This window comes from Anabas testudineus, chromosome 8 (genome assembly GCF_900324465.2).
Source record: "Anabas testudineus chromosome 8, fAnaTes1.2, whole genome shotgun sequence".
NCBI classification, from domain to species: domain Eukaryota; kingdom Metazoa; phylum Chordata; class Actinopteri; order Anabantiformes; family Anabantidae; genus Anabas; species Anabas testudineus.
The window spans coordinates 3,591,895-3,615,132 of record NC_046617.1 but is presented as its reverse complement, the minus strand read 5'-3'; the positions used below and the strand labels follow the sequence as shown (position 1 = coordinate 3,615,132).

General features: G+C 39.0%; 1 protein-coding gene across 5 annotated transcripts in view; it reads right to left on the bottom strand.

The window, feature by feature from the left end:
* The window catches only part of LOC113153524 (thyroid hormone receptor alpha), a 68,648-nt gene that overhangs the window by 6,560 nt on the left and 38,850 nt on the right, over positions 1-23,238 (bottom strand). For 4 of the 5 annotated variants that reach the window (XM_026347211.1, XM_026347226.1, XM_026347203.1 and 1 more), the window contains 6 exons: positions 10,676-10,737; positions 9,390-9,511; positions 7,283-7,430; positions 5,544-5,749; positions 3,340-3,486; positions 903-1,161 (listed from right to left, as the gene is read on the bottom strand). In XM_026347211.1, the coding sequence (XP_026202996.1) occupies positions 903-1,161; positions 3,340-3,486; positions 5,544-5,749; positions 7,283-7,430; positions 9,390-9,511; positions 10,676-10,737 (944 nt within the window). Of the gene's footprint in view, positions 1-902; positions 1,162-3,339; positions 3,487-5,543; positions 5,750-7,282; positions 7,431-9,389; positions 9,512-10,675; positions 10,738-13,776; positions 14,139-23,238 lie in introns of those variants that run through there. The other variant, XM_026347235.1, reaches the window with a different exon arrangement.

The window sequence follows — 23,238 nt, the reverse complement described above, 5'->3', positions numbered from 1 at the left end:
AAAATTGATTTAATCTTGCTAGATTCATTACAGACAGCAGTTAGAGGGCAAGAACTGAAGGAGAGAAATTTGCAGCAAGGGTCAGAAATTGTGACGGAACATTGACAAGAGAAAAATGTAACAACGTGCACTCGAAAACATACTTATCATGACGTACATAAAGTCCACTGGAAAGATGAAAAAAAGGTGGTAGATGAAAACCGAAACAGACCAATGAGGTGGCCGTACACTTCTTCAACTAATACATTAAATAAACTGCCCAAAAGTGAACTTCAACACTAATGCATGGAAACATGCATTGCTTTTTACATAAATACCCCACACATACACCAAGCTGACCCCATATTGAAGATAGAGGACTGTAAATACAAGTGTTCCACTTTGACTGGGTGAAGATCTGTTATTTTAATTCTAGTAATTAGTAACTAATCATAGATAAGAAAAGTTTCATTCTCTCAAATGAGAAAGTTCTGGTCAATTCCCACCGACCCTTAAAATTGGATCAATACTTGGTGAAACTTGATGAGATGATTTTATTTTCTGAGTCACATTAGAGTACATCTGCTGTACTCAACATGACTGGGGAAATAATTTGAATCTGATGATCTGATCAGAGACTTCTCTGATGTAGCAAGACACACGGCCCCTTGTTCTTACAGAACACATGACGTTGGTGTGCAGACATTTTTGTTGCACTACAAAGCATGTTTAAATCAAAGTAACAAGTTTGAGTTTTATAAACTAGTTCAACAACTAGCAACTCAACAACCAAAATAATAGCAATATGATCAGGACAAGGATAAGGATAAGTTGAATAGGTAATATGAGAACATATACATTAGAAATATAACATAAGAAAAGTGTTTAGATGCAGCATTATGGTAACATTACTTGCTCCTCACCTGAGGTCATGAGCAGTACGGCTTGCATCAGTGCCACCTCCGAGTCATCCAGGTTAAACTGAGCCAGGCTCTTGCCCAAATCAAAGATGGCGTCCGACACCACACCCAAACCGCCGTTCTTCAACTGCTCACGTTTCACCGCCATCTCGCCATTTAGTGTCAGTGTCTCGCTGTCTGGGTCGTACCGTACAGCAGCACGCAGTGACATGATCTCCATGCAGCATCCTTTCAACAAGATGATCTGGTCTTCACATGGCAGCTGGGAAAAAAACAGAACATGGTATGTAACAGGAAATGACATGATCCAACTGTAAAAAGCATTTCTATCTGAGAGACGGACACTTTTTGAGAGCAGTTGTCATCTATTTCTACAAAATGATTGAATTAGTCAGGTTAATGTCATGGGTAGCAACATTTCTAGTTGTTAATTATATCGAGCAATAAAGCTGCTCAAATTAAAAATTTTATTTTAATAAAGATTGTTGCTGCAACTAGTTTTCACTGTTCACAAATGGCCAATGAAATCAGTAAATGCAGGGTTATAGCTGCACTAATCAACATTTGTATAATAACTATGGTTCAGATTACTAACTTTATTATGGAAAGTGTTACTCAAACTAATGAACTCACAAATATTCATCACCCAACTTTGCAGTTTCCTGTTGCTTAGCATAGAGCACTTCAGCATCTTTCAGCTCATTGTTTTGGTTTCATGGTTTCTCTTATCTTATTGTTTCATTCCTATCCAGACCTTTAATGAAACAACTTAAATCCTGTTAACACTATCTACCCACCTCTAAATGACACACAAAGTTAGTGGCTGGCTAATGAAGGGAAGCAATTAGAAGCTAAATCGATTGGCACGAATCATCGGTCAGTTAGCCAAAAAGCAAAACAAATTAAAAGTCGACTTTTGAAATGTATGGTAAGATGTGGTATTTTAGCTTTTCTTCGATGCCCAACATAATTATACTGGAGAGCTGCCTTGCAGAAAAAGGGTTGGAATTTTCTATTTACAACAATTCCCCTGTCACACTTTATATAACCAGGAAGCCCCTACAATCTACATGATGAGTGCACTCAGTTAGGTGGAACACAGGCGAGCGCACGCTCACTCGTTCACAGATTGTTTGTGAGAGCAGAGCAATATCCGTGAGTGGTGAGTCATGACATCAGCCAGAGGGACACAATACAGGGACAGGATAGTGTGGGGGATGACCTGGTTATTACTTGATGTAAGAACAGGTGACAAATTGCATCACTGAGGCGGCAAACTGTGGAAGTCTCCAATCAATAGTTCTTGTGTAGTGGAACAAACTCATTAGTCGGTTAATGGTGATTATGAGATGAGGCTGGATTTAACAAGCAGAAGCTCAGATGGCAGTAAAAGAGAAGCTGTGTCCAAACCAGTTTTTCCCACTAAACATGGTACTGGCAGTCTTTTATTTGCATATCCACATTTTTTGCATAATTAAAACTATATGAGTCAATAAAAATAGCATCTACAACTACACCCTAAAATAAAATGATCCTTTCCAAAAACTGTAAAAAAAATACTTAAAACCATCATAAGTTTGACTGAAAAGAGTTTTAAAACAATATGTCAAATATTGAAATGAAGAACTGTGATTCTCTGATTTTTAATTTGATGTGCCCAAACTGTTGGGACAAGGTTAAGGTTTAACACTGTTTTACATCACTTCTTATTTTAAGAAAACTCTGTAATCATTTGGGAGCTGAAGAGACCACCTGTTTTAGTTTTAAAAGAAATTTTCTCAGTATTCCTTGATGTTGGATCTCAGTTGTTGACTTTTTGTTTAAATGCAGGACTGACAGGACTGCAGACAGTTGAATTTAGCACCCAGACTCTATTTACTACAGAGCCATGCTGTCATATTAATATACACCAAGTAGATAAAGAAGAACTGTCGGTTACCGTGTACATAACACATGACCTATAAGCATAATCACACCCACCCAAATGTTCTCTTGTTTGAGAATGACTAGAGATATTGTTGTGTTCTTGTCTCCAGAACACAACAGAAAATACACACAAGAAAAACACCCAAACTGTTAAAAAAAAATTGTATTGGCTGATAAAAAGCCTACATGCCAAAACAGTAACATCCAGGACTGGGTATCTGGACTATGTAAAACTAAAGTAACTAGTAATCCCACTAACTAACTGCTTATGTTACAGCAGATAAACTCTACTTAACCCATTCCTTCATTAGTGTTTTTGGTTTAGAACAGCTAAGAAAATTCTCTGGATACTAACTTTCTCAAGTAGCACTAATAACACTGTGAGGTACTTTAGATAAATGCATCCATATGTCGTTTAAACTACCATGTATTGAATCAGATAAGAGACTGGAATATTACAATATTACAGTGTGAAGTGATTTAAACACACACTCACACCATCCACTGGACCTACCTCTGAGAACATGGGCAATTTCTTGGCAAAGTCGACCACACGCGTTATGGCGGGCGTCATGATCTTGGTAAACTCGCTGAAGGCTTCCAGGTCCACCTTATCGCCACCAGAAGTAGGAACCATTGGGCCCTGACCGATATCATCTGGCTAGAAGTAGGAAATCGCACTGGTAATGAAATCATTCATTGCTTAAATAACAGGAAATGCTTGAGTGAGTTTCCTGAACAGAAACCATGAGCTGTGGTTAAATGCCCAGTTAGCTTTAAGCTGCATTGAATCCTCGTTACATTTCTTACACATTACATTCTTCACATTTTAGTTATAGCGGTGACAGTGGGATTTTGTTAAAGAGCCTCACATGGCAGCAGCCTGGAACCAATTTAAATACCACTAGTCAATAAAAGGCAGGACAAAGAGAGAGCTGAGTAAATGAGAAGTTAAAATTACTGCCTGCATTTGAGGACTTATATGAGTTAACACAGTGATTAGCAATGTCACAAAACATAAGGAAAAATTTAATCAGTTTAGAAAGTGAATATCAATATAATCGCTGGTCTGTAACACTCGTGTAAATGTTTTTGCAATGCACGTTTAGCTCTGCTTTAACAGCTTAATCCACTTAGTGAAAAGAACTTTAGGAGAACAAGTCTTATGAGGTCACAGTTTAAACAGACACACACACGGGAGCACTAATTGAGAGGTATTAAGCAGCCTCTTCCAATCAGAGCAACAGGGGTGAGGTAAGAATTTACTGTATCTAATTATCTGTGAGAATGTTTCAACAGTGCACGTTTCCATTCACAGCTACACAGTTGATGGGAAATGGGAGCTTGAAGGCAACGACAGACAGGAAACCTTAGGCAACACAGACAAAGATTAACTTTAATGTTAATCACTAGAGGTTACCTGTGGAGTCAGAAGACACAGGATATTAGAGTGAAGGATAGGAAACCTAAAGTGGCCATAGTAGGAATAATTTCAGGTTTATATTCTTATTCTGTAGCTCTATCAAAATTTACAATTTCAAAAACTGTCTGAAATACGTTTATGTGTTTGAATGGTGCGAAGGTCCAGAGGAAGAGATAAGTCATGTGACAGAGCTGACAGAGACACATCGTATGTTCAGCTCAGCTCTGAAGTCAGTCTCATCAATCTTTACTGAACATATTCAAATGTGTGTCCTTTTGTTATGTAAGCACAACTCTTGATTGTTCTGAGATATAACCTTCTCAAGTTTGCTTTCAGTAGTCCCCAGCCAATCTGAAGTATGAAGCAGTGAAGTTGCCGTAACAACACATGGCATCTGTGCTTTGATTGGCCTTCCCTGCTGTGTCCCTACCTCTCAAACAGGAAATCTTCTCTTTTCTCTAAGGTGTCCTTCTCTTCTCTCCTCTCCTCTATCTTCTCTTCTCTCTGTTCACCTTGGACTGGCTGAGAAATGTTTGAGCAGACCTTTAAAAACTGTATTCGATGCCGCTTGCCTTCATGGAGTGGTTGCCTGGTAACTGTCATCTGACCTTTATCTCAAGGTAAGAGGTGGTGTAGACACACGTGTCAGCATGTGGCACTGATCACATGGGATTGCAGTGAGCGAGCTGTTGATGTGCTGTCAAAATGGTTGCTTTTGAAAATGAGAAAGAATGGCTCTCTTTCATGCGTTAGATTGATTTTTCAAGTGGAAACAACTTTCAGGATACTGTGGTGAACTTTTTGAAATAACGAGCTAGATGAAAGAAGGGCTTAGCTGCTGGGTGGATACTGCAAGGAGCTAATAAAAATTCTGAATGACAGACTCAACAAGTCCGATGAAGGCTTACATATTAAACTGAAAGAGCAGTCTGTTTTAGATGCCTTAAATAAAAATATTATTAATAAAAAAAATACATAATTAATGACTTTTCTTTGATTAGTTAGAGGAGTGAGGAGTGAAACCTGCCCCCTCAGGGAGATGTGTCTCTATGTTTCAATATGGATCAAAATTTAGTTAAATTTACTGAGAATGTGAAGCCAATTAAAAGGGGAAATTTTCATTCTGAACCACATCCTACCACTGTCAACAATTTAATAATGGGAATGTGATGAAGGTTATGGTATGAGTATGAATGCTTTGTTAGAAGAACAAGAGGACACGGTTTCTGATTTTCAAAATGCCACTGTTATTGACTTTCTTGTAAAACATTTCTATTTCAAAAGTAAAATCATACCAGGAACTTGCGCTTCTGTTTCCAGCTGGAGCCCTGTGCGTTGGTGTGTCGGTGGGCCTCGGTCACTAGTCTGATCAGTTCCCACTCTGCTGTGTCGGGCTCTGGCCTGACCTGCAGCGTCCGCACCATCTCCTCCCTCTTCCTCTTCTCTCGATTTTCCTCAATTAGGCGGCGCTTGGCGATGCGTTTTGTTTCATCCAGCACCACTGATGGGGTGGGGGAAAAGAACATTTAGCTGATTGAATTCCGTTGGGATTTATTTTTATTTAGTTGTTTATCTGTTTTTGTCTGTGCATGTGTTGAGTTTAATGCCATTTTGTGGTTGTGGTTTTGTTTCTTATAAAGAAGCCATGTTTACATTCAGTGGTACTTGCCATAATACACTGTGTGCATGCTTGAGGGCTAACAAACACACTGAATGTATTTCCTTCCTCATTAATGGCCTAAAAAAGCCCTAGTGCAGGTTGTTATCCTTGCAACAACAAGTGTTAACAGCAGGTTTCATTTTTGTACATTTTGGCCATTGTGCAAAACTTTAAATGACAGGGCAAACAGTTGATTATGCACTGTTACTGGATGACTCATTCACTGAGTGCTTGTAATCACAGAGCTCTGCTATCTGACTATTTCAATGCCATCACTCTGCTTTGTGCACATTTCACATCACAAAAGAAAATTGAACCACACATATTCTACAGGAATGTGAAATAAATGTATGACTTTCATTGATGTCAGTGCTGTTGTGACAACAGAACAGATTCATTGTTTTGGTAAAGGATCAAAATTAATTTCTCTTATCCTCGAATCTTCTATCTTTGTGACATATTGTATACAAGGTTGTATACACAATGCAGAACATCAAAGCAGTAATGAATAGATCTACACCACAAAAGTCTTGCCTATATGTTGGTATTCATTTTCCCTTCATGAAGGTTAAAGTGGAGGGTGATCTGGGATGTCAATCAAACGCTTTTGCATACTGACCAATATATAACAAATCTGGATGTGTGCCTGATGTGAAATGTTTGCTCTGCACTGAAACAAATTACAGCGCAAACAGCAAAAGGACCATGCTACTGTGATAAATTACATTTAAGCTACATAAATGAAGTGCAGGGCACTGGAAGTCCAGATGTTCTGTATTTGGGTTTTCATCCCAATATCCCAAGGAAGGAAAACAATTTCCTTTATCCACAAGAGCACGTGTATAGCTAAATTAATATCACGTCAAACATGAATGTTGTTGAGTATGTGTGGCAATCTGTTATTCATTTCTGTAGCTTATACTTCTGCAAGGCATTGCACTAATCTGTGTGCCTCCTAATGTCTGCTACCAAGGTTTTACTGATTTGTATTATAATTATTTTTTAACTTAAAATAAACTGCTGAGAGCTCCTATACAAGATGTTCATGTTTCATGCATGCATGACATTGTAGTTAGAGGCAGCAGTGCTTTAAGCTAAATGCTAACGTCAGTATGTTAATATGCTCATGATAAAAGTGATGACATGCTGAAAAAGGTTAAACAGCTATAGATTTGTGAGGCTTTACTTGCTAATGCTAACATGCTAATTAGCATCACAGTTTGGCAGGATCCTGGATTTTGCCATCACTTCTATTATAAGGGCTTTAGGACAAGATCTCTTTGTAGCCAGTACGAACATGAGGAATGATACTGCAGGTAAGACTCGTTTCTGGGTTCATTCAGGCAACATTTGGGTGGTGTGTGCCTAACTCACAGTCCATGGCCATGCCCACAGAAATGCACTTCTTAAAGCGGCACAGCTGGCACTGGTTGCGGGTGATCTTGTCAATGATGCAGCAGCCTTCATATTTACAGGAGTACGACGGATGGAGGTTTTTCTGGATGGTCCTACGGAAGAAACCCTGGAGAGATGAAAGGAAATAGAGACGTGAAGAAATGACAAAGAGAGAGAAAGAAAAATAAAGACAGAAGAATATGCAAAATGAAATATTCTTGGGTTTTGATTAGCTTAAAATAAGTGCATAATGGATCACACCACTTGACAGGTTGGTGACTGTATGACAGGTTCCTCCTTGCCAAGAATAGTCAATTAACGAAGTGATGGCATTAGTGAACATCTATCAGTGACCAGCTGGGGTGTTTTTCTGAGAACCACACTGTTGAAGTGGTTTACAAACCACAGAGCATTAGGAGATGCATTAGAAAAATGCCCAGCTACAAAAAAGTCTGAAAATGCTTTGAAATCACCTGGTTTAACGTGATTTGATCTTTATCTACTGTAAGTCAAACACAATGACTTAGCTTAGAACACAAACAAATTATAATCGGCTGTGAATGAATAAATTAAACAACCCTTGGGATTAATAAGAGTTTAATCTATTTTGGCATCAACAACCTCGAACCTGGAGAAATTCGGAATCATTCTTCCTTACAGAACTGATTCAGCTCAGCCACAGTCCTAGGATATTTGTAGCTTACGTCACCTTGGGGCTTATGTTTTCATGTTTTCAATACAGCGTACTGAGTACTGGAGACTTAAAAAGATTTGACATTGTACGTTATGTGCTGGACTATGTAGCTGGGAGCAGGAATGTCTTGAAGTCTCTGCTTCCTGCCTAGCAACTGATCAGAGTCTCTGTGCTTTAGTTACCTGTCTCATTGCACCAGTCTTGCAACAGATATGACAATTTTAGTTAGATCAGAAAAGGCTGATCACTACAAACCAACAAATTCCTTTCTACTGAACACAGAAGACTGTTTAAAGGTGAACTTAACCAGGAATATGAAGTTAGGCACAACACTACATGAAATTTAGCCAAAGTTCAGTTAGGAAAACTACTCAGTTAGGCGAACTAAAGTTCACTTAACGCTTTCTCACCTCTCAAGTCCATGTGCAATCCAAAATGTTTGGTCTGTACAGACTGTACACAGCGTGAGTGCTGCTGCTAATGGTGCTGGCTAGTGCCACTACTCATGCCACTGGGGCTGTGAACGGAGCAGCTCTTGCTGGTTTATATATATATATAACCACAAAATGCATAATATGACTCTGGATAGACATAAACGTGTAAACATATAATACATTTATTAAAACAATACCACAGTTGGTGCATGCTGTAATCAAAGCAAAAGGAGGTCCAAGAAATATTACAGCAGCCTGTTTTTGGCTGGGAAGTAAATAATCTCTTCGTCCTGCTGTTGCGACTCTCCACAAATGCCATTGTGTTTTGTACCGCATGTGTGAAACATGGCCATAAATAAAGATTATAAAATAGATTATGAAGAAAAGAAGCACTTTTTGCATCTACGTGTGAACAGATATTCGCTGGTAAGGTAAGGTAAAAAGTATTATTTGGCCTTAAGCTTGCACTTATATCAAGTCAGCTGACTGCAGTTCAACACTATGAGCTCCTCACATCTATCAAGCTTCTCAGTCAAATGGAGTCTTCTTCTAATCTCTAACACTATCAGGATCAGAGTTATCAATAAATAATAACGTTAATTTTAAGGCTGACTTCAAACCTTTTTCCACATTTGTCTTCGGCTGTGACTATTTGTGCAAGTATACAGACTTGGAGCAACTGCCAGGAAAGCTTCAGAAAGCTCTAAAGAATGCCAGTGCTGATTAGCCTCGAGGTTCAAAGGCTACTCTGACAGCAAAAGAAAAATACGCCAAGATTGTAATTCCTAAATACCTAAAAGGTCACGTCAGCAGTCAGTTTGAATGAGGACTATTAAGCAGTTATAAAAACTTACTTGAAAACAACATCTCTGATATTGTACTAAAAGTAGCCCAAACAAAACATAAACATTCTCAGAATTGATGATCTTTGTAATAAGTGGTGGACTCTCGACTGTACCTTACAACCTTCGCATGTGATGCAACGGTAGTGGTAGCCAGTCGCCTTGTCCCCGCAGACAACACATGGCTCATCTTTCTCCAGGTAGCTGGGGACATACCCTGGAACAGAGACGCTAAGAGCTATAGGACAGGAGAAGGAGATCAAAGAGGAAGATGGGATGGAATGAAAAAAAGGTTGAACAATGAGAGTAAGTAAGAGAGGCCAAGCCAGATGGCCAGGATGATGAAGTGAAGAGGGTTGTGGTTAGCAGGGCCAGACAAGAAGAAACAGAGAGAGAGGTGGTGATGAGGAGGAGAAAGGAAGAGAAGATGAGGGGCAGCAGGAGAGGAGGAGGAGAGGGAGGAGGGGGGGGTGAGTGTTATCACAGGGGCCTCAGTGAAGCTCCTGTGCATCGGACTGTGACACAGGATGGAACACATACAAAACTAGCAGTCTTTTGTGCACACATAGAGCTGATATCATGTAAGCTTATGAGGTCACTTCCATATTCCATGAAATCTATCTTTCATGTTGACCTTTCATTCGCTGTATTTATTCAACTCAGCCCCTTCAGGCTTTGACTCCCTCACAGCATGTACATAATCATATTCTATTTAAACATTAACGTCTAAACTGTCATGTTGTTGCATGAAAACTGTCAGTCATTACAATGCTAAGGATTACTTTTTGGATTTGCCATGGAAAATGTAAATCCACAGTGACGAGCCAGAAATGTAAAAATAAACTTCTGTATGCAAAAGGTGATTCGTTTGTTTACTGAAAAAGAAAAAAATGTACTTATCAAAACATAGTCTCCCATATCATTTTATCTAATCTGTCATCTATCTATCTTATTTTACATATTAAAACTATTTCACAGATCAATTACAAATACAAGTTACTAAAGTTATCTTGAGCATTTACAGCTTCATTCTGAATTATGTGTACCTCTCACTTCTTTATTTAAAGGGTGTTTAAGCATGCAGGATTTGCTGCAATAGCTGACCATAAAGGGTAAAATTATGTGCTTCATAAAGTGTGAAACACTAAATGGCTTTCATTTTGGTGCCAAGTACTTATGAGTGCCCTCTATAGCTACTAACATAGATCTTTTAAGCTTGTTTTTTTTTTTACCTAGGTGAACTAAATAAGGTTCAACACATAAGGATATAATCATAGAAATGCTACTAATCCTTAAGATTTAGTAGACTATAGGTCTCCAAACAAACCTGTTCAGACTGTGTTCATTTGCTTGTTTGTAGGTGAGAAACAGAGAGGCAAAAGCAGCGATGACAAATCCTTACCAGACATGCTCTTCACCGAACACTGGCTGTTCTTCCTCTTTCTCTTTGGCACATCTGGCCACCTGGGATGAGAAGAGAGGGAGGAAGAATGTTGAATGGAAAAAATCTTCTTTTTTAAAAGCCCAAACACTCATTTTACAAATTATTTATTATTAGTTTAAGAAATGACTATATAGTTACTTCTATTGTTGATAAAACCGACAGCTATATTAGAGTTATTTTACTCTTCTCTAGGCATAAAGAAAATTGAATTTTTTTATTTTTCATGGAGTTACTTTTTTTTTTCCACATTCATTTGACTTTTTAAGAAAAAATAATTTTAACAAACCAATAGCAAAAAATTAATATACTGTGTGAAAGCTATGAAATGAAAAAAAAAAAAAAAAGCTAATCTGATGTTGTCTCACATTTGAACATATTCTAAAACTTAAAAAAAATGTTGAACCTAGCCGCTGACAGACTGCGGAGTTTCTAGGATTTTCTACAAAATGACAGGAAATAGTGACAATTGCTCATTGCAACTTTCCAAAGCCAAAGAAGGTGACTTAAAATAGTCTCCAAAGATGAAAGGTATTTAACTTTAAATGAACAGACAAAAGCGGCAAATCCATACATTAAACAAACAGAAATCAGTTTCAGGTCTGAAGATTTCATGAACTCTCTGTTGAGTAAGTAATTGATGAATCATTCAAACTGCACTGCCACGCAACTAGAACAATAACATAACTATGGTAAAACTGACTCTTAAGTCACTCTAGCAGAAGGCCCTAAGCACAGCATTGTCAGTTGACATGGTGCATGAGTTGACAACTCACAATGAGCTTTTTTTAGCATAGATGTTTTAAGAGAGCTGATATATGGCACCGTCACTTAGCCATTATGACCTGTGTAGATGTGATTTAAGAACTGGTACACTTTCTCCTTCCGGATTCTGTATCTATTTCTCAACAGTGAATGAATGACTGAGTCATACTGAGACAAACACATACACAATCCGTTCACACTGTATAAAGACGCACACCCTAAGACATATAAAATTCCTTCACTCATCTTTTCCCCACCTCCTATTACTTATCACTATAATTCTCTCACTCTCCTCCTTTCTCAGGATGGAGTCTGTCCTTTCTCCAAGTGGCAGATTTGGACCCCTCTCCCTCCCCGTCTGTCCCCCATGTCTGGCTGTTTGCTCCACACCCTTCCCATTTCAACTTCCTTCCAGTCTTTTCTGTTTCCACCTTTGCTTCCCAACATCTCTCTCCTTTTTGCTCCTCCCTAAACGTCCGTCAGCAGTATTAGGTAACAGTGCTCTCCTCCCTCCCTCCCTCTTGCTGGCTGTCAAATCCACTTTACTCTTGCAACCAAAAAAGAAAAGACAAGAAAAAAATCCTCTGACGTCTCTCTTGGGTCTTGCTGATCTTCATGGTTGAGAAAACTTCTAAATTTTACTGCTATGCACATGACTAGGCGCTGTCTATTCTGGCTGGATATCACTACGTGGTGAACTACCATAACACAGTGCACATCACATTATCATTTCAGCATCTATTAAAAAGGTCTATGTCTACTATGTTTCCACACCATGAGGGAAATACTCAGATTTATAGGACAGTGGTGGGAGACAGTCTTCGTGAAGTCTAGTATCCATTTATGCAAACACACCCACTGAAATTATTCTTTGGCTGTAAGCCTCGAATCAAAACACATACAGAAAATGAGTAAAACACTGCAACAATTCAATTTACAGTAACATCTGAACAAACTAAATGCAATGGGATTTGTGACATAAAGCAGCCTTCATTCATGATGGGCCACTTGGGGGCAGCATAAAAGGACTGACATGTAAGGACAGTTATTTCCTCTCCCTTATTTTCTCTATTTTGGTCTCCACCAACTTATTTGGTAACTGGCTGCTAAATACTCCAGTATGTTCACTAGCCATTTGCTAACTTTAGCAGCTGTTTACTCGAGGACAGGTAGAGTACAGTGTGCTAATCAAGTAAGAGAAGGAAAACTTAAACATTGAGCTAAAAGGGGTTAAACTGCACAGTAGAGATGAAGGGAGCTGCAAAGCTGGGTGCTGGCTATGTCTTCACTGTCTTTGTCCTGTCCTTTCCTGGTTTGGCTTGTCAAGAGCGTCATACAGGACATGCGCAGTTTACAGTGATAACAGAAACCGATTTACCCCCATCATGGTTACAATGGTTCATTGATTTCACACAGACATAGACAAAGGAAGGTACTCTTGATTTATCTGACTAAATGATCTCTTGCTGATCAGTTTCAGTTTTGAACATACATAGCATCAAAAACAGACATGGTAGCAGACAACAGAAGTTACCACAACGCTTTGAATGGCTTTTAACCTGAAACATGACCTGAAGTGGCTATACAAACACCACTCTGAAAACACGTGTTATAGCTGCAACAAATGCTGCAATTCAGACAGATACAGGAGGCTACAGCTCTGTGCCCCCCGAGGGCATCAACTGAAAAATTATCAGATGGAAGATGCTATTGCAGGGTGGGAGCTTTAACAAAAGCTTCATTGTTAAGTTAACATTGTTTTTAGAGTCACTAACATGCATTTACTGATATCATCTCTCACAAATGGAATTAAGGAAAAAAGGACATTTGCATCAGCTGATTGTCAGGTTACAGACACCCCTACTTCACTGATGAAACACCATGATCATTTTCAGATATCTTACCAAATGAACATAATGTACTATCTTGAGGGAGTTTCCCTATTAATTGTTTAAACAAAAAAGATACCAACAAATTAGTTTAAAACAAGTAATTAAATATTTGCAGTAGTAATAATTAGATGATTTACCTCATTTGAGAGTTTTTATCATATAGAAGTACTTTACCTCTACTGGAAATACAATATGTGGACTACTGTTATTAACTCAAGACTAATAATATATCCAAAACAGCAGGGACAATAATACAAACTGGCTCATAACTGAACTCAACACACAAGCATTTTATGCTTTATCTCTTCTAAACATGAGGTACAGAGCATTGGATGCCAGCGGTGTCACACACCCACCGTCAGCACACATAAATAGACGGAAATATATTCGCACAAACAGACTGACCTGTTGATGCAGTATGGCTGTAAGATATGCATTATGCTCCTCTTATGGGAAAATGTAACCCAGCAGCTCCTTCTTCTGTGTCAGACTCCCAGCAGTGTAGTTAAGTCAGGACATGTGTCCCATTCAGCCTTATTTGCATGAAAACAGTTGTTGCTCCATTTGATCAGTGTAATAGTAGTTCCACTTTATCTAGAGCACATAGGTGTGGCTAACAGCAGCTTTTGCTGATTTATAAAGCTCTAAGAGGAGGTCCCTAAAGCCTCCGACAACTGCCTCGCTGAGTCAATGTCCACAGTACAGCCTGGAGCTGCTGCTATCAGCTGAGATATCTGAGACAGTAGTAGCTCTCTGCCTCAGACTGGCTGCTGGGAGGAACAGCTACTCTGTTTATTTCCCTCTCTCCCCTCCCTCCCGCCTTCTCTCCTTCCCTCTGGTTGCTCTCGCCCAGCCTTCCCTGCCACCTCTCTGTCTCCCTCCCCGTCTGCATGTGTAGTTCCTCCCTCGGTGACGGTGACATGCTCTCTGTCCTCACAGTGTACCTCGTCATGCCTAGATCTACCTCACACAACCCCACTTGGACTCTATAACTTCCTGTCCTTGCTGCATTTTTTTTGCCATTCTTCTCCTAACTGCTTCTTTCTCTAACCGTTCGCCGCTCTCTCTCTGTCTCTGTCACCTGTCATCTCTGTTGACATTTTTGCATTTAACTCCTGTCACTTTCTCTCTTCGTGCCCTTTTCATTTCCACCTTTCTTCTGTTTTGCTCTTTTCACTTTGTCCCTCAGGAGAAACCTAAAAGGAACCGTTGCCTCACTTCATCCAAACTCACTTAAGCTTTAATGCTAACTTCATTACATAACAGCAGGCTGATGCAGTCTTCTAAGTTCAGTGCAGTGAAGTCTTACGAGGACACAGAGATGCTAGATATCTCATCAATTGACTTAGACCGTTCTATGATCTCCTTTTGTTCCAAGTGTAATCATAATGTGTTATTGTGAAGATCGTTCTTGAATACAAAATTACCTTGAGCAGTGGAGCTGAATGAATATTAGCAGTGTTTACGGAGGCTTAAAAGCTTTGCAGGAGGATAAGCATCCTTCAGTGCTGTAAACTCCCAACTATGTATTCCTATAGATGGGCTTGAGAGCAAGGTCATCAGTGAGATGTGAGTTGAAATGGTAACTGATTACTGAAAAAAAAAAAAAGAATATATATATATATATATATATATATATATATATATATATATACACACACACACACACACACACACACACACACACACACACACACACACACACACACACAAATAAAAGGTAGGGTAGGTACAGACACAATGAAAATATAGTGTTTGCAACAGAAAACCCATCTAAAGCAGTCAGGTTGGCAGGTCAAAACACCAAGGGGAATTATTGTATATTTACCCTAGCTGGAACTGCAAAGGCAGGAGAAAATGTGAGGACCTCAGAACAGACAGAGTGGGTACACAGAGTGCTACAGTGGTATTATTCACAGGACACAAAATCCTTGGTGAAGAAGTGGCCCTACAGAGCAAAATGAGCTTCTCTAAAGGATGGGGTAGGTCAGGAAAGCGTGTCGTCAACCGTGTTCTGTAATTGTTAATCCTGTTGGCATTAGATTTGCTCAACATATAATCTTCTCTATTTCTCATCCCTTCTTTTCAATTAAAGATTTGTAGGTTGTCTGACAGTAAGAGTACATTATAAATAAACAGAGTCTTTCAGGATGTGTTGTTTTATTTCTGTATGGATTTGTCTAGAATGATTAAACTGTCAGCAGAGAAATCACTCTTAATCAAATGGTGAGCATTTCATAATATTTTCATCTTCTTTACTTTCTTTAAGTTATTTTATTCGCTCTCCTCTGCTTGCTTTTGCTAATGCCTCCTCCATATTATTGTCAATGTCACCCTTTTGTCAGGCCTCAACCAAGCTCAGACAATTTTAGCAACACCTCAAGGTAAATTCCACAGTGTCAGCTATTTGTCAGATGCCTCACTGACTAAAGACCGGGGAACGACATTGAACATTTTGTTTAATGAGAAATAAAGTAAATTAAGTCCTGGTTTCACATTTAGATTTCTGATTTTTATCCAATGCTCTTATCAAGTGTGACCAGGCAGTGGTTTAGTGTGCTTTCATAATCACATGACTGTGGACAACCAGCAGGTTGCAGGAGAATGATGGCACACACTAACAGACCCTGTCATGTGTGGTCATGTGTAAAAGTTCAAAAGCTTCCATGGCGATGATGAGACCTTGAGTGTCAACATCTGAGCAGCTGTGTAGAGTCTGACATTACTGATTCTTAAAGGCTTCATATAGTTGTCTTCATTGAGTGGTTACACACATGCACGCACACACACACACACGCTAGCACATTTGTGTTGCACAGTGTCTGTGACCAGACATTTTCTTTCCTAGAGGTCACAAAAAGAACTGTCAGACTCAGTAGGTTTTCTGTATTCTACAAGCATGATCAGTGCATACACAGAAGTAATGTTCAAATACTGAATGTAAATAGTTTTGTCTACCTTTTTGTCCTCAGGAAATATCACAAACTTGAAGACTATGTTTTACATTTTTGGAAATATGCAATCATTATCTTCCAGAAAGATGCTACTCATCAGACAGTCGAGCTCAGGGGTGGCCAGTCCTTGTCCTCAAAGCCCACTGCTCTGCTTGTTTTGAAACCAACCCCTTCACCTCAAGCTTCTGATTGGCTGAAAATATGTGATCAGAGTAATTAGTAGTGTGTAGGGCAGGGATAGTTGGAAAACAAGCAGGACAATGGCCCTCAAGAACCAGGATTGGCTACCCCTGGTCTAGTCATTTCTCCATTTCTGCTGTTTAGGTAACTAGCTGCTGGCAGTAGCTTAATTAAAATTGTTTTTCCCCCCATATTTCTATTGTGAGCATCTTTTATCACCCCAGTGGCTTTACATGTGATGTTCAGTTCACTCTCTATGAGTACTGCTCACCCTGTGACAACAGTTAAATAACATCTTTAGATTTACTGGAGAAGCTTTTCTAAGGCTGTAAAAATAGCATTGATGACATCATCAGAATTATGTCTGGCTTTGAATTATAAAATTTAAACCAAAACCTTGGATCACAAATTGCTAAATGTGGGAAATTTAGGGTGGGATACCTTACAGCTGGTCAATAACCTGTGATTCTGTTGGCCTGAGCCAAACTTCCTGGGCTGCTTTAGATAATATATTCACAGCTGTGCCTTGTTAATCACAGTTCCTGTGTGATCAGGTTCTTTGCACTATGCACACAGAGGAACTTAAAACTTTCTACTTTTGCCTCTCTTAATGGAGGAATGCTCGCTTGTCATCCACCACCACCTGCTGTGTCTTACTGATGTTAAGAGAGAGGTTATCTGGCCGGCATTACTGTGACAATCTCTTTACGTCACTGCCACTGGGAATCAAGCCAACAACAGTTGTGCTGTTAGTGAGCTTCACAGTGATGATACAGGCTTGTGCTGCCTCTCTCACAGTCATGAGTCCAAACAAAGAACAAATAGTACAGGAGGTAACAAAATAAATAAAATTAAATTAATTTAGTTTGAAAAGCCCACAAGCTCTCATGTGAACTACATCGTGGTTTCAAATATTACTGTGTTTCTGTAGGGGTGTAAAGTAGTCATGTGTGGTCATGTGGTGAGATGTTGACAATAACATACCAAGGATCACTGAACAAGATCAGCAGGGGGATTTGTGATCACTGCAGGGTCGAGATCAAGGCCTAGTGTGAAGACAAAGTGTAGTACAGATGTATGTCATCAATGTGCCCAAGGTAGCAGGTATGCACCACACTGTTTACAATGTAAACTGTACCTATTGAGAGCTGAAGTCATGATTTCACATTCAGGCTATCCATCGCTCCGTTAGCCTCAGCCACTTGACTTAATCTCTCATTTAGAATTTCACTGACCCTTTTGAGATATGATGCATGTTTGTCTGGATTGACTTTAATACTCTAAGACAAGCTGGCAACCACCAGCGCTCTAACTATTAGAAACCATTGACATTTTGACAACGTTAAGCAAGGTTTAGGTCATGAAATTTAACAATGAACATCACAGAACATGTGCACCATTGCAATGTAGTTGTGTCCATCAGCAACTCTCTCTTTACTTTCAAAAAACAGTATTCTCTGCTGTGCTCAGACAGAGCGAGACACATGGATTAGTCTGTATTTTTCAGTTATTAGTCTTTTGACAAAGAGCACGGTGTACTGTTGAGTTCTGAGAGCTATGAAAGAAAGCCACTGTTTTTATATATCCAGGGTGTTCAGAGTACTACTGCATATCAAGGTGTATAAAGCCTTTGTTCCACAGGAAGCTGTAACAATAAATGTTCTGATTTGGGCTTTGGGGATGAAGACTACAAGTTTGACAATGAAAAAGAAAAAGAAATCTGTGAATTGAGTTAGAAAGAAGTGATCCTACCAGATCTCTTTAATGTGCTCTTCTTTGCCTGGGGCTAATGGTTCCAGGCTGCATTAGCTGGTACTAGAATAACTCGACCCAAATCTCAGACTAATCAGGAGGTGGTGAAGTTGCATTATGGGCAATGTTGGCATCAATAAAATAGACCTACTTTATTAGTAGAAAATCTTTGTTTACACTGTGGCACAGTGAATATTCAATATAATAACAGGGTACCTATTATGCAGTATGTGTTGTTCAGAGACTAGTGGAGGAACAAGCACTGAATGATCTGAAATACAGTCGTACTGAATATTCTGCATGGCTTTAAAATTTGTCCTTTTTGTCCTGAACAAATACCAGACTACGGTTTGTAACTGACGGAAGAATGAGTTGATAATGAGTTGACCTTTAAAGGTAATGTGAGGATTCACATTTAAGATTTGATGTATCTGTCTTTGTGAAATGAGTTGTGATATTCACTGTTGTGTTATTAGCATATTCCTCCATCTAGATGTGCTTCCCTGCATATCTTGACCTCAACCTAACCGGACTTCAGCAATGTTAAATCGATGGGGTAGGCTACTCTTAAACATGGAGAATTACCTGTTTTGTCTATCACTTTCAGGTCACATTGTAGACAGCAGATATTTCACTGGCTGCACACAGAGGTCAAAGCCGGAGGTGAACAAATGAATACTGATTGTAACAGCAAAATCCAAGAGGTCTTCAGCCCCCAGTGTTTGTTGGAAGGTTTGGTCTCTTTGTTCCCTCCACAAGAAAACTATGGCTTCAAACCACAAAAACTGTGGCAGCGTCACAAACACAAATGAGCATTGTTTTATTCCGTGCAGTGTGTCATACCAGAAGACAATCGAGGCAGCAACTGGGATACCTCGCATGGCACTATCACATTTCTTATTTTGACAATTTCTACATGTTCTGATGTGGACTGATACATCTGTTGAACAGTTAAGTATATCTCTAGCATCCCTTTCCAATATATGTACATGTACACCCAAAGTCATGAAAGATGGAAATCTATGATTGGTCAGGATCAAATGTATGTTTGTTTCTCTATGACATGAACTCATGACTAAAGTACAATTCCATCATTTATTTTTTATGCGCATTCTCAAAATGCACATATAAAATCTGAATGAAAATTGTATTAAACATCAGACTTACTGATTCGCGTCTTGGTATAAAAATCCTTCACTACTTTTTGCATTATTTGTCCAAGTCACACACACAAACACACTTTTGAAGGTCAGATGGCCAAGAGGCTTGTGAATTAGTACACAGCTGTTGTTGTGTTTGCTTGTGCTGCTGCACCAGCGAATACAATTAATGTGGTACTGCAGAGAGGTTACCTGAGGACAAGGCTTCACTAAAAAAGGAAGAAAGGCCTGTTGAAACCAATGGCTTTGAAATAAAACTAAAAATAAATAACAAATTGTCCATTTCACCTAGTTCCATGTTGTTCCTGGTATGGTTCAGTTTCTTAGAAATATATATAAAGATTTGATTTAGTAGGAAAAAGACTCCAAAGTTAAATGCTATTCTTTGAGCGATTTTGAGCAACTTTCACACTCAAGTTAAATGGGGCTATAATAACCTCCACAAGGATGCTTTGTGCCATGATTATGAGTGTGACTCCCTGTTGTGGGTTGAAAGCACGCGAGCACTGATCGACTGCCACCATCAATGCCTGTTTTCGTTGAAATCATCCATGAGAATTGTGTTTTTGGCCTGGCTTTCTAGGACAAGAGCTCATCCATCAGAAGTACTCAGAACAGCAGGCTGTATTTAGGTGCCTGCAGTCAAAGTCCTTGCCTTTATTTCATCACTTTATTCTCATATTCTGACTTGCTTAAGACCAGGGAAACAATGTGATCATGTATAAAAGCACATCAAAAACTAAGAACATCTGCCAAACCAACTGCCGCTGCTTAATCTTCATTATTGGTGTCTAGAATATCATCAGAACGACATCCATGTTAAGCGGACTCTCCTGACACAACTAGCCATTGGCTAGTTCATACAAATGGATGAACACTGACAACCTTCTGTACATGCTGTAACCGGGGTATGGAGTACACAGACATGTTCCACAAATGGACCTCAGTCCATGTGGATCTACAGGTACAGTCCACATGCTAGTGGCTCTTCAGGGCTGTCACTGCATGCAGCAATACTGTCATGTTAACAGTAATGTCAGTAATGCATTTTAATTTACTGTTTTTCTGCTAACCATTGCTAATTAGCACTAAACACAAAGCCCAGGGGAGGTTAAATTATTCCAGTTCCTCCTGGGGGAACACGTGTCTGTACTAAATTTCATGGCAATTAAGCCAAAAGTTGTTAAGTCTTGCTTTTTAAACGAAAAACTTATGCTGCTAACTTTATGGCGGAAAAGACATTCAGGGCATCTCTAAAGTCATGTTCATTCATCGTCACAAAGTTATAAAAATCCACTTGAGAGACTGAGCTGAGCCGTCTTGTCGTTTTCTATAATAAAGAATATGGTAAAATGCCAAATCGCACCACAGATAGATTTAGTTGTTGCTATTTAAAGTTAATGCAATAAGTAACAAAAAACAAAACCAAACAAAATAAAACACAAAACAGTGTCTGTAATCATTCAAAGTTTGATAGATAATTAGAAGCTTCCTGTGAGCATATTTTTTGCCTCTTTTTTATTGCCATTTAAAATAGTCATCCAAGTTTTTTCCACCTGCCATTTTTCATATCGAGCTGTACCAAGATGTTTAAAAGCTTTATCTAGATATCCACAGCTACAGTCAGGGGAGAACCAATAATACGGCTTACAGTATAAACAATACGGAAGAAAAACTGATTTTAAATATGTATTTAACACATTATGTTACATAAGATACAACTGGTAACGTGCACCCTGCTCATTGACTTTTTGAGATCACTTTGAGCGCACCAATTGTTGTATAATGTTATCTTTTTGACCTCAGGATGCAACTGGGAGATTTGTGAGTCACCTGAAATAGTAAGGAAACAATAAAAAAACAAAGCACAAGTGATCAAATAACTACTTTCACTTTGCACTTAAAAAGTAATATTAATAAATAATGTTGATTCCCTCACCTCTCTACACCAAGTCTAATAACACTGTCCCGGAGCTAATGATTAGTATTCCACTTTAGAAATAAACTCAGTAATTCTAACTAAAAAACAAAACAAAACAAAACAAACCTCCCATGTGCAAACTGAAATAAAGCCAGTGACCAAAATTACAACAGGCAAATCAGACACACACACACACCTCCACACACACCTATGCACAACAACAACAGTCACATTTCCTCTATTTAGATGGTAATCGAATTGAAATGGTGAAAGTTTCTCCTGAAATATTCAAAAGCTTCACACTGCAGTTGATTCTGAAACACACAGACATTTTTGTATGGCAGTCAGTGTGAAGACACTCATTGACATAATGCATTTCCTAGCCCGCACACAGCACACACAGAAATAGGGACACACACACACACACACACACACACACACACACACACACACACACACACACACACACACACACACACACACACACACACAACAGATTCCATTTCAACATCCCCTGCTCACAATAATAGCCATACAAACACACACACACACACAAACACACAGCAGAGAAATAGGCACAATTACAAATTCTAACCATTAGCCTAAAACCAAGTCTTAACCTTCAAACAGTCCTTTGAAGTTGTGAGGAGTGATAAAAACGGCCTCACAACGATGATTTTAAACTGAAACTTTCAGACAACCATAGAAAGACATGTTAACCCACACAGAAATAGGGACACACACACACACACACACACAACAAATTCTATTTCAACATCCCCTGCTCCAGGCTATGTGTAGTTTTGTATCAGCATCTGTGCGTTTGCGAATAAGTGTGTATGTGTATCCAGAATCCTCTGTGACTCAGAAATCACACAGGGGAGGGGTCAGGGCATGAGGCAGCACTCACAAGAACATGTGCATGCTCACTGACACTGAATACACGCACATGCGCACAAACACAAAGCGACAATCCCCTGTTGATGTCACATATTGAGGTGACCTGAGCTGTCCTCTGCTTTCTGTGGCTCCATCTGCCCTCACTGCTCCTAATCCAGCTCTCTCCACTCCACTAATCCCCCCCCCCCCCAATACACACACACACCACCTGCATATTCACATATTCAACTGCATAAATGTTTATCTATGTACACAAAGCAAAAAAAACCCTTCATGCATCCCTATAGAAATATATATATATATTAATAATACTCACTTACACTTTATGCACATCACACATTTGTGCACATGTAGCACACTGTTTATAAATAATGAATCAGGAGAAAACCAGAAGCTACACCAACACTACACACACCACTTTAACCTGCATTCTTTACACCATCTTCTGGATATGAGCACACAATACAGCATCATTATTATCAAATTTTTATTTCAAAGTGTTTTTATTTCATTTGCACAGGGAGGAAAACATGGCTCCTTTGCTGTCCACAGTGAATGCCAAATACAGGTTGTAAAATAGATAGATAGATAGAACTAGGTAATAAATAAATAACCAAACTCTGGTAATAATAACTTTTATGTTGTTTTACGTATTGTTTTTTTTATTTTGTGAGGAGAGTTATATATTTTTTTGTGTTTTTTTTTACATTTATCATAAATGTATTGAAGTTAAGACTACTCTTTTTACAACTGTGGGAAAGTTAGAAATCAGGCCCCACCAATTTGACCTTTGACCTTCCTATGGGACATTGCTGTTTGGGCAGTGGGAATAATGATGCTAGCTTGTTGAGCTTTAAGCAAACCTTATATCAGAGTACTGTAAGCATCAGATCTCTGTGAAGGGAATTTATAAGGAGCATTGTGTATGTAGACAAGTGGAAATTTAAAACAACATTTAATGTATTCAGCCAAAGTAACATACAGTTAAAAATATTTGAGA